The 12,464-nt window shown below is 48.3% G+C and overlaps 1 protein-coding gene across 2 annotated transcripts in view; it reads right to left on the reverse strand.

Annotated features, from left to right (window-relative positions):
• Positions 1-11,502, reverse strand: part of CRIM1 (cysteine rich transmembrane BMP regulator 1) — a 187,788-nt gene extending 176,286 nt beyond the window's left edge. Inside the window, exon 1 of one of the 2 annotated variants that reach the window (XM_049651883.1) lies at positions 10,997-11,502. In XM_049651883.1, coding sequence (XP_049507840.1) covers positions 10,997-11,327 — 331 coding nt within the window. In that variant the 5' untranslated portion in view covers positions 11,328-11,502. The remainder of the gene's footprint in view (positions 1-10,996) is intronic. The other variant, XM_049651882.1, reaches the window with a different exon arrangement.
• Positions 11,503-12,464: the final 962 nt, after the last annotated feature.

Here is a 12,464-nt window from a genome sequence, read left to right on the forward strand (position 1 = left end):
CCAGCGCGTTCACAGAAGAGAGGCGTAAATTCTACCCGCACTCCAGGCCGGGCCGGGCCACAGTTGCCATGGCTTCAAGACTGCCAGCATTTCAAGATGTCAATAACTTCCCAATAACTGTGTTTTTGCCCTCTCCACCGCCTCTCAATAAACAGAACTATGTAAAAACCCTTGATCTTTTCCTCCAGGCCCTTCCCGTCGACAGCACTTGGCAAAGAGTCATGTAGACATGACCACTCTTCCCTTCCTTGGCTCTGCAAACACAAGGTAATATTTGACTCCTGTGTACATGTCTCACACATAAACACATAGACCTTACAACCAGAAGGGCCTGGAGATATCATCACTTCAGTTCCTCTGCCTTCAAGTAGGCAACTATTTAACTCCCTTTCCACAAATTAAGGTAAAGTCAAGGGGAGCTGAGAAGGTTTTATTTAAGTTATGGAGCTACTAAGGGATGACAGGAGATCCAGAAGCATGGCTTGTCTCCCGTGTCATGGTATATTCTCACACACAAGAATGTTGTGCTGTTTGTCTTTCTGAACAGCCTCAAATCCTTCCTGCAACAAACTGGAATATATATGAACCCATTCATTCTTTTGATTAAAACATGGAAATTTATTTGGCCTTTCACTTTTATGTCATAGACAGTGGTAATAAATTATCCTAAACTCTGAAATAGAAGAACTCCGTGGTTCTGAAAAACACACAGCGCACTCAATCTTTCTCAAACCATTTAAGAATCTTTCTACTTTGGTTTTCAGACCCAGAACAATCTACAATTTATCCCCTTTTCCTCTTGCCAGATGTAAATACCCATACCTTCAAAAAAAAAAAAAAAAAAAGCAATGCTCCCAACTATGGAAGGTGAGGAAAAGAGGAAACCATGTGAAGGTTTTCCAGATCTGCATTTGACAAGATGATGGAACATTAGGTCTCTGCAGTTTTATAAACACACACTGAGGGGACTGAGAACATATGTCCTGTATGTAAGGTTCTTCCCACGTCACGGGTCTGAAGTGGTCCAATGGATTCCTAACATGAAAAGTCTAGTTCAGGTCAAACATCCTAGAGGTAGCTTTACCCTATTCTGGCAGGTCTTTTGGAATCTTAAAAAAGAAGGATCACAACTCTCCAATGTTGAGATGCCTTTTGTTTCATCACAGCCATGAACCGGTTTGCTTGTGGCCTTTGGATTCGAAGCTAAATAAGTTACCTCTCATAGACCCAGGACTTTGCAGGCTCAGGTTTCATTCTGCCCTGCCAGAAATTCCTTTCTGTTTTGAATCTGAGATGTTTGTTTATGGTTTTTGTTTGGAAATGCTAAATAAGACAGGCACAGTGTCTAGTTACAGCCTATATCTTTTTTTTTTTTTTTTCCACCTTGCTATAGCCAGAGTGGCTGGTTGTTAAGGACTAAGGACTTTGCTAAAACTTCCAAAGAGCAGACTCTTCAAATTATCTTCCCAGGAACCTGAAATGTAAAATAACACCTTAAAATATAATTAACACTTAATTTGCTTTCTTAAATGTTCATAAGACAAATGTTCCCAGGCTATTTCAAATTAGGGTGTTATTTTTGGATTTGACAAACACATACTTAGACGAAACCCTGAAATTTGAAAGTTGATCTTGCCTTGCTTGTAGGTTACATGTTTGAATACCAGCACTCCTGATGAAAGACAGAAGTACTACAATGCTAGGTGCTAAAAGAGTTTCTGAAAGAAAATTCAACTTCTACGATGTGATAATAAGGTTTGGTTGCTAAAAGAAAATAGAAAAGAGTTGTAAACTATTGATTCCAAAGACTGTACCTTCATCAAGTTCTTTCTCCTTGTTCCTTAAAAGCCAGTAAAAAGCATTTACCTTGTGAGTCCTCAGACCATATTTACTGGATAAAAATGATACTCATTTGCAGGCATGAAAGAAGGGTGGAAGTTCTAAAGGGACAGGAACTCAGCTATTTTAATTCTAGGGTGTTCTTTCCTAGCCTCCCACTGTAGCACAAAGATGCTGAAGAGAGACCACAAGCCAAGACCACAGGAAAGCGGAAGTATAAGTCCAGAGGACGGACGGATGGAACAGACGGGATCAAGAAAAGCAATGCAGATGTCCTCCGGGCCGGACACTACCCCCGGCTCATTCCTAACCTGCCCTTGTCTTTGAGCTGGCTGTGACTACCACTGCTTCCTTCCTTCCTGCTTCCTTCCTTCCCTAACTGCAGTGACCCCAGCCTTGCTTGCTGACGCTCCTGAGGTCTCCCGTGGCTCCAGCGATGGCCAGAAACCCACAGAAAACTTCTAACAATAAAAGGAAATTTAATTTCCTTCCATTATACCATATGCCATCAATATTAAGAGATGTCACCTTTTTAAAAATATTAGTTTGAAGCAGTTCTCTGGCACTATGGATTCCAACCACAAAATCACCCAAATGCCCACATTCTGCTGAAACAGGGGCTAGGACTTACAGCAGTACTGGATGTCAATGTGAAGGAGGGGTGTGTCACAAAGTGGATTTTTTTTTTTTTAACTTATAGATAAAAAGCTAACAAAGAAGAAAAGGAAAACAGAATGAAAATTAGAATTAACATCATCTTTGAAAAATCTATTTGGTACCAGGAATTATACTAGCCATTATACACACACACCAACACATGTTATCTGTGCAGTTTTATATATACATACATACACTCTCCAATCCTCTCTATAATATCTACTTCAAAGAAAGCTAGGAGTATTCCACTTTTACAGATGAGGAAACTAAAGGCCAAAACAACCAAGCAAGCTGGTTGTTCAGTTAAAAAATAAGAGCTGAGATCTGAACACAGGTTTGTCCAGCATCAAGACCTAATTTCTTTTTCCTAAGACATCATGCACAGAGGCGTGGGAAGCAGGAAGGAGGGGAGCACACTCTCAGATCCCACTTGGTGCTGCACCCCCCACTAAATCCTTCCTGGTACTCAGTTAGTGCCCCTCTTAGTTGCTCCTGAGATGCTCAGCACTTCCTTATCTTGGAACTGCACAGCTGTAAGTAACTGTCTTGGATAGAATCGTCTCAGCTACCTGCCATTGGACCATGGCCCCTGAAAGCAGGGTCCCTATCATATTTACTGTGGCTGAAAAATAACTACAATAGCAGGGAACATTATCAGGTCTCCTACACCGCTCTCTGTTCTACATGCTTCATAAGGACTAGCCTTTTGCTACTTAAAAGTGTGGTCCCAGGATCAGCAGCATCTGAGTCACCAGGGGGTTTATCAGAAATGCAGAATTTCAGGCCCCACCCAGACCTCCTGAATTAGAACCACCATGCTGAATGAGATCCCCAGGTGATTCGTGCACACATTACAATTTCAGAAGCACAGTTTTATCTCATTTAATCTGCACAGCCAAGACACGTTACCTATTACTGTTTTAGACAGGGAAACTGAGGCTTAGGGAAGCGGCATTCCTGCAGTGTAGCACAAAGACCAGACTCATAGCAGCAAGTACTTGTGGGTAGAAGGATGGCTGGGAAACCGGTAGGAAGGAAAGGTCTGATTACAAGTCTGACCTCCAGTTGTGCCTAGTCTGTACCAACTGCAGCGGCAGGTGGGACCAGGGCCCCGACACAGGTGGGCTGCAGCAGCACAGGCTGCTTCCTCAGCTCCGGTCAGGCCAAATCCTGCGGTGAGACCAGCAGTGTGGACACTCCAGGGGCCAGAGGCGAACTCTTTCCTCAGAATGTTAGGGAAATGCACAGTCCTGATGATAGTGAGGACAGATGCCCTCCTCTTCCCCAAATGAAGTATCAGCCCGCAGGTAAATGGTTACCTTCACAACTCCCACGACTTAATGCAAGAAATTTCAGATTCCTCCCTATTTTTACCCCAAATACACAAACTGTTTAGACAAAGTTAACAAATGGGCATTAGAAAGAAAGGCAGCTAATAGCTTTAGAGGCCCTTAGTTTTTTAACTCAATGCACTTACAGGGTTGGGGAGGAGGGGACCTGAACTCAATAATTTGCTCCCTTTCGAAGAGCCCAAACTCCTTAACTACCGATGATCCATTACTCAGGTAGATGAGGGCTAAGCAGAACAGAAGATGCCCATATCAGGTCGTTTCACTTATACTGGTTAGTAGCTTTGTTGTTCTTAAGTATTTACCACCTGCCAGTAATTGTTCCAAGTCCTTCACAGGAATCCATTTGCTGAGTCCCTATAGCAAGCCTATTATTAACCCCACTGCACAGACAGAAAACGGAGATGCACAGAAGTACAGATTTGACTTTGGACACCAAGTTTCTAACTATGATATCTTTTCATCAAAGTATAAATATTTTGCATGAGGAATTGAGGCTGGGGAAGGGAGGTAAAGAATTGAAATCTGTTCAGGAAAGAAGGACCTTTTTAACATTTTTTTTCATGTGGGCCCAAAATGAACACTCACTAGTGTTTACCTTGAGAGCATTCTTAAATCTAAGTATATTCAACTACTCCTCTGACCACAAGACCCAGGAGGTCTCGTTGAAGCACAGAGGTTTCTCATTATTTGACCAGGCTACTGGCCAGGACAAGCAGCAGAGAGTGGGTGAGATTGGAAGGTGCTAGATAAAGGGATGCCTCTCAGCTCACTGCCCACGCTCATCTGCCTAGTGGAACAAGCTAGAACAAGGAGAAAATCACTCTGAAGAGGAAACTTGCCGTTTTGAACCACAGCTAGTAAAGCATTAAGAATGTAGCCTCATTCTTAGATGTTGGGAAACACTCTGATAGGTGTTGCACAGGCCCTAAGAAGAATGGGTAGAATCCCGTTCCCCACCCCCTCCTATTCTTACTTTTAAATCTAGTTCGAATTCAAATTCTCCTTTTCAGCTTTGCCACCAGAGCCTGAAAAGATCATCTCAGATCCTGTGATTCCCAGAACAAATTAGCTACCTATTTCACTCACCACGTAATCATGGATACAGACTTGGGAAATCACTACTACTTGGCTTGAACTTATGTCATCGTGTATTCTTTCTAACGTCTGGCTCCCTATTCTTTATTGAGATTAGAAGGGTAAAAAGGGTAGGGAACACGTTTGAGGGCCTCAAGCTCCCCAGCTGCCCCCTGCCTCAGCAGAAGGCATTGTACAGACCAGAAGGTGGATGAATGAGTGACTGATTTCTATGCCAAGACAAATCAGATCTTTGAAAACTCAGCTTCGGAGAAATCAGCCCCTGAGAAGCCAGGCTTTCAGTTTGTCACTCATGCATGCTCGGCCAGCCCAGTTTCCTCCACAAATAATTGAGCTTTACTGGGGCGTCTCCGAAATCCTGATGCTGCATGGGCCACATATGAAACCCATCGGTACAGGAACCTGCTTCACCGAACATATTTTACCTTCCAGTCCTCTAATCATTGTCCATAGGATGGCGTTCACATGCTAAATAAAGTGGCACTGCCGTCTGCATGTTAGTACTGTCAACTGAAAGCTGTTAAACACGCCCACATTTTCTCAGGAATTCCACAATTAATGTCTGGAATTCGTTTTGGATTCTTCTTCAAAGGACGGCACAGTTGCCCTAAGATGAATTCAATATTTTTCCCTTCTTCCATTAGTCATTCTTCGGTCTTCCCGCTCCATTATCCTTGTAGGGTCATCTACTTGTTTTCCCCAACTTATAACGCCTGTCTCCAGCATCCCCAAGCTGGCCCCCTTTTTTGTCCTACATTTTGTAACTACATCTAATCAAGCCCCCAGGACACAGAAACCTGCCCCATCTCACCACATACGGCCTATCATCGGATGCAATGCCCACAGCTTCAGGATTCTTCGGGCAGTTTTCTTCTTAAATTGACCTGTTCCTAACTGCATTGCCATCATAACTGTGGATTCTCCTGGTCACTGTTAAGCACGAATTAATGGCAGCAAATATCTCTAGATTTGAGGCTTGCTATTTTTGCCTTTCTGGTACTATGCAATTCGTTTGCCCTTTGCCAAGTGTTTTATGTGACTGGACTCCTGAATAACAGTGAGGATTCTGTAAGCTTGAGAGTCAAAGACAAGGTCACCAAGTCCTGTCATTTGTGTATGTGAAGTGAATAGTCTCTCCATATTTCGTCAATATTTACTCTGGGGAGGAACTAATTATTTCCTTGTTTACTTGCGCTGGTTTCTCTTCCCATACCCCAGTAAGGTAATTTTATAGGCCCTCTGCTGGCTTCTTTCTCTCTCTGGCATCTAAGAGCTCACTCCACCTGAATGAAGACTTTCGAAATGGAAAGCAAAACACACTCTTCAAAAACAAGGAGTGCCAGGTGTTTCAAGTTTTCTAACGCCAATACAGGAGTATTAACTCTGCCCCTCCTGTCTTCTTTTTAATTAGTAAAATTAAAACCCATGGATTCTGGCTTTTTATTTTTTTAATGTTTATTTTTGAGAGAGAGAGAGAGAGAGAGAGAGAGAGAGAGAGAGAGAGAGAGAATGAGCGGGGGAGGGGCTGAGAGAGACAGAGACACAGAACCTGAAGCAGGCTCCAGGCTCTGAGCTGTCAGCACAGAATCTGACGTGGGGCTTGAACCCACAAACTGTGAGATCATGACCTGAGCCAAAGTCCGAGGCTTGACTGACTGAGCCACCCAAGGTGCCCCATGGACTCTTGACTTCAAGTCCTACACAACACAGCAAGGAGAGGAGACCCTTGTGGCTTGCGCATAAACAAATGGTTTGGTACATTTTCTGGCCTCCTGTGGCCTGACCTCAGATGCTCCACACACTCTCTTCCAAGGAGCCATCATCTCCATCCCTGCCTTCCAGGGTTTAGAAAAAAAAAAAAAAACTTTCTAAAGGCCAACGTTTCAGAAAACAACATTGTTCTTTGCTATAAGCAGCCACGACATAACCACAGTCTGGTTCTCCTCCTCACTGCCCCCATGAAAACCGGGTGGAAGGAAAAGTTAAAAAACCTGTGAGAAATACAAGAACCGTGTTTTGAAGAGACAGTTTGGTAGACGCCGTGGTAAAAACACGGAAAGTTAAGTTCCATAACGATGAAGCTACTGAGTAAGTACGCACTGGGGGAAAAAGTTGGTGCTTACTGACGATAGCGATCGCCTGGCTCTTCTACAACAAAGTTCTCAGGGCAAAGCCACTCAGTAACGTCCACCAGGTTCCAAATCACTCTGTCCTCACAAACTGTCAAACTCAAGCCATCACCTGCCCTTTCATTACACAGAGAAGGCTGCTCACACTGCCCCCACCTCGCCCTCACCCCTTACAACAGACATAACGTACTATTCTACGTAAGAGGGAAAATGGTCCTTAGACCCCATCTCAAAATAGAATCCCCACAGTACAATCAAAACATTCTTCCTAGAAAATCCCACTTCGGTAATTTTTCAAAACTCCGTCTTTGATCTCCCATACAGTCTTCTTCCTCAGGAGTTCAGAATCCAAACTTGTTTCTCTGGCTTCTAGATGATTTACCCAGAGGCAGGCAGCCCAGACAAGGAACAAGCCACTTAGGATGTCAGAAAGTGCAACAGGAGACTCACCTAATGAATGGAAACAGTAAAGAGACTCGTGCCCTCCTGGGGGCCAGAAAGCACTTTTTAGACTGAGAGAGAGCAGAGAAAACTTGAGGTACTTGGCTCTATGATCAAGTTTTAAAATGCACTTATGCCAAATAAAAAAATGTTTTAAAGGAATGATTTATTTTTTTCAAAACTTGTTAACGTATATTTTTGAGAGAGAAAGAGAGAGAGCGTGCACACAAGCGGGGGAGGGACAGAGAGAGAGGGAGACACTGAATCCTAAGCAGGCTCCAGGCTCTGAGCTGTCAGCACAGAACCTGACGTGGGGCTCGAACTCACAAACCATGAGATCATGACCTGAGCCGAAGTTGGACGTTTAACCAACTGAGCCACCCAGGTGCCCCTAAAGTAATGATTTAGTTGATAACAACCTAAACAACGCTGAAAAGACCAAGTGTACAGGTCACATGTTTCACAGGACATAACTCTTCACAGTATTTACTCTTCCAGAAATTTTTTTTTCCTTCGCTACTCTCTCTATGGAGAGGATGGTTCATCCATTTGCTCCATGCACATTTAGTGAGAGCCTACTATGGGCTGGTGTGCCTTAAAAACTTATGACAGTGAGCCACAGGTTGTCAGGGGTCCATTGTTACCCCTAGCTTCTCTAATTCACTATGTGAACCACAATTAAAGACATGGTATTTTTCCCCCGACAAAGCCAGAATGGAGAATAACACAAATAAAAAAACTACTACAAGTTGGCAAACGGAACAATGTAACTGGTATTTAATTTATGTCCTCGAAAGCAGGTAGATTAGTCATGATAATGTTTCCATAACATGCAATATGACTTCTCAGTGTAGCCAATTAAATAAGTTTTCAAAACAGTTTTCATTAACAGATACAACCAGTAGGGGTCATTTTAGTGCAAAAATTGCAGCAAAAGAGACTTCGACAAGAATAAAATATATCAATTCCTATTCATGTCAGTTATAATAAACATGCTTCAATGTGTGAATTTCTAAATAAAAATGGAAACTGAGGGAAAGACTAGCCATTGAGAAATTTCTCACAAACAACAATAAGGCAGAAGGTCAGTACCAAGATAATTACTGACACGTAGAGACTCCTCTAATTCATAAAAAAAAAAAAAAAAAAGATTAATCCTGTTTCCTGTAAATCTTGTAGTAAAATGAAAATCCTTGAAATTTTAGACACACGACTGACAATATCTGTGTATGTGTCCACTATATTATGCCAGGTAAAACTGTTTTTTTTTTACTTGAGTTTCATGGATTTAGAATACAACTTGACCACTGCTTTTAGAAATCTAAAAATAAAATAATAAATGCCAGACACCCAGTTTGGGCAGCTGAAAACAGTCTTGCTAAATAAGAAGTGTTGCCGGAGAAATGCTAACTGAGATACAATCATGGGAACAAATACTTCCAAGGATCTTCAAGGCTTATTAATACCAAGTGCACAAGGTGTCACCAAAAAAAAAAAAAAAAAAAAAAAAAAGAAGCTAAGCGATCCCATCATTTCAGAGGAAGGAAAAGCTCACCGACAAACTGCCAAAATAATTCTATACTGTGATACCGGAAGATTGGTACCAAAACATTTGATTGCCGTGAATGTTCCTGGAGCTTCACATTTCCTTCACCAGAAATACATCACGAAGAAACAAAACGAGGGTTAGAATCGTTAAAACCTCCAAAAGTCCTTCGCAGGACATAGCAGTTTCCACTGCATTTAACCTTGTTTCATGTTGCTTGTTCTTTTTAGATTTATGGGAGGCTGGCGTAAGTAAATTATACACTCCAAGTGGCAGGGTTCAAGGATGAATCGTTTAGTCCAACCCATTCAGAATTCTCAAAATCAAACACATAAAATTGTATCAGAAGCTAATCTCCTGGCCATTTTTTCCTGATGTGAGAAATAAAAACACATGTTTTAACGTGGGGCTTAACCCCGGTTGGGAGGCTTTTGTATTTCAGGCAAAGAAACTCTTCTAACCCAGTCCTAAGGGAGCAGCGCTCCATGGCCCTTCCCTGTTAAGAGTTCCTTTCACTCATTACTGCCCACTAGCTTCCAAACCAGGAAAGCCTTTTTCATTTTCCAGAACTGTCCAAACTCTCAAAACCAAAGGTATAAATACATGTGTTTGTATTTAAAGAAAATCACAGAATTCAAGTCTTTGAATAGACCCATTTTATCCTTAGGATTGCCACCTTCTTTTTCAACACTTCAGCACGATAAACACATGCACCCAGAAAGACGCCTCAGAAGAAACCCTTCCCTGGTCTCCTGGGTGCTGGCGGTTAGTAAGGCAGGGACCAGGTCAGAGGGCGCCTGTCTCTCCTCCTCGCCGCACCTCCAGAAGTGAGCCAGCTGTGCTCTGCACCAGGATGCCCCGGAACAGCATCATCACCCCAACGTCAGCCCGAGCAGGGATCCCGCTTTTCACTGGTGCTCACCCAGTCCTGCCCGTTAGCCAAATAAAAAAAAAACCCTCACTGCCTCTCTCCAGTCCCCAAACCGGACCAAGCACCTGGAGGCCGAGGCAGGCACGCAGGGCTCAGGGCCCACGCCCACCCACAGGGGTCCACCCAACGAGGGGGTGGCTCACTACTCTAACCGCTTTCTCCCTCCGTCAGTCTCCACACCGAGGTGCACAATTCTTCGTGGAGAAAACAGAACGACGCTCGCTGTCAAACAAACAAAAAGAAGGAACCGGCAACACGACACGAAACACGCAGATATCTGGTCTTAAAAGGCAGCCACGAAGAGTCAGCAACAACTTTTCACTCCTAGGTGCGACACCCCCCCCCCGCACCACCCCCCCTCCGCCCCCATTCAGAAGAGAAAGCCTTTGACTGTTTTCAATAGGCAAATAAATGAGTAACCACCGTATGTAACTAACTTCCCCCCTGGGCTGACATATTCCGGAGCTGAAACTGATTTACATGCGAAAGAGGAGGAAGGGGGTGAAGGAAGAGCGCAAGAAAAAATAATGAAAGAGTCACACAGGGAGTGTGAGCTGAAGACACGTCTCCTGGCCAACAGAAAAGGGACTTTCGAGAACGGTGCGCAGCACTCCGTAGCACACTGCGCTAGTGCGGGGAGGGCGGCAGGGGCTGGACTCCCCGAGGGGCTCGCGACAGCCTCCGCAGTGCCCCCTGCCCGCGGCGCCCCCACCTCGGGGCGCGGGGCCCGCCCCCCCCCTTCCCGCAGCCCTAGCCCGAACAGCCACACGTGTGCGGGTCTCTGCGCAGCCACCCCCACTCGCCCGCTCCCACCCACGAGATCCACCCTCGCCCGCGGCCGGCCCAGCGTCCGGGGGAGCGGCGAGCTGGAACCGGGGGACGCGGGGGCCCTCTCCCGGGGGAGGCGGCCCCCTCCTCCCGCGGAGCCCTCTCTCCCCGGGAAAGTCTCGGCCAAACTTTGTTCAGCGCGGCCAGGTGGGAGGGGGCCCGCGGCAGGCGGCCGTACCTTCGCAGACGCCCACTTCGTACTCGGTGATGGAGTCGCCATTGAGCGGGGGGCGGATGACACAGCGCAGCCCCCGGTCGCAGGCTCCGTGGAGCCCGTAGGCGCCGCCGCAGCTCTCGTTCCTCTGGCGGGCGCACATGTAGCAGCAGCCGCAGACGCCCTGCACGATGCTCCCCGGGCAGCTCCTGGGCTCCTCGCACTTGGACTCGTCGCAGGGCAGGCAGACCAGCGCCCGGGTGCCGGAGCGCGCCAGCAGCAGCAGCAGCCCCAGCAGCGAGACCAGGAGGTGCCCGCAGCCGGCCAGCCCCCTGCCCCCCGCCACCAAGTACATCCTCCTGCGCCGCCGCCGCCTCCTCCTCGCAGCCGGGCCGGGAGCGGGGCGGGCGCCCTCCCCTGCGCGGGGCACACGCGCCGCCGCCGCCGCACCCGCAGCCCGCGGTCCTCGCCGCCCCCCTCGGGGCCCCCGGGGCGCGCCTCCCCTCGCGGGGCGAGGCCCCCGCCCCCCCTGCGGGCCGCGCCGACCCCGAGCCCACTAGCGTTGGCGCCAGCGGTGGCTTCCCCTCCTCCTCCTCCTCCCGGGAGGGAGGGGGAAAAAAGAAAAAAAGTTTCCTCCCGGCAGCTCCGGTTCAACCCAAACTTCTGGCGGCGGCGGCGGCTGCGCTGGGCTCCAGCCCCGGCTGGCGGCGCCTCCTCCCTCTCCTCCTGCGCGTCGGCCGGCCCCGCGGCGGTGGTGGCGGCGGCGCAGCCTCCGGGCCGGTCCCCGCCTCCCGAGCCGCCGAGTGGGCGCGGTGGCGCAGCAGAAGGTCCGCGGCGTCCGCTCCGCGCTCCCCGCTCGCCTCACTCCTGCGCGGCTCCTCCGGGCGCTTGTTTATGGCTCGAGCCTCCGCCGCTCGGGCTGCGCCCTCCCCCATCCTACCTCATCCCCCAGACCTCGCCCCCCCCCGCGCCGCGCGCAGCTCATTGGCTGCCCCCCCACCCCTCCCGGCCCGGCCGGCCCCCTCCCCCTCCCCCGCCCTCCCTCGCGGGCAGCCGGGCCCTTCCTCCCTCACACGCCTCCTCCTCCTCCTCCTCCTCCTCCTTCTCCTTCTTCTCCTCTACCTCCTCCTCCTCCCCCTCCGGCTCCTCCGGCTGGAGCCCGGCGCGCCAAGCCGGCCCTGCGGCCGAGCCTTCGCGCTCCTTCCTGGCGCGGGCTTCGCCGCCGGCGCGCTGCGGCTCCGGCTCCGGCTCCGGCTCGGGGCGCACACGGCGGGCAGGGAGAGGCGCGGCGTCCCAAGCGCCTGTCGGCACCGCGGCCACCGTGGCTGGCCTGGGCGCCCCGAGGGCGAGCTGGCTGCCCCTCCAGAGCCAGTTGTGAGTTCGGAGACTGGCGGGGACCGCCGAAGCTCGGGGCCGAGGGGGTTGCGGCAGCCTTGCTGGGGCACCCGCCGGATCGGAAAGGGAAGCAAATGCACGGAAACCCCCGCAAACT

The sequence above is a fragment of the Panthera uncia genome (assembly GCF_023721935.1).
Source record: "Panthera uncia isolate 11264 chromosome A3 unlocalized genomic scaffold, Puncia_PCG_1.0 HiC_scaffold_12, whole genome shotgun sequence".
Taxonomy (NCBI): Eukaryota; Metazoa; Chordata; class Mammalia; order Carnivora; family Felidae; genus Panthera; species Panthera uncia.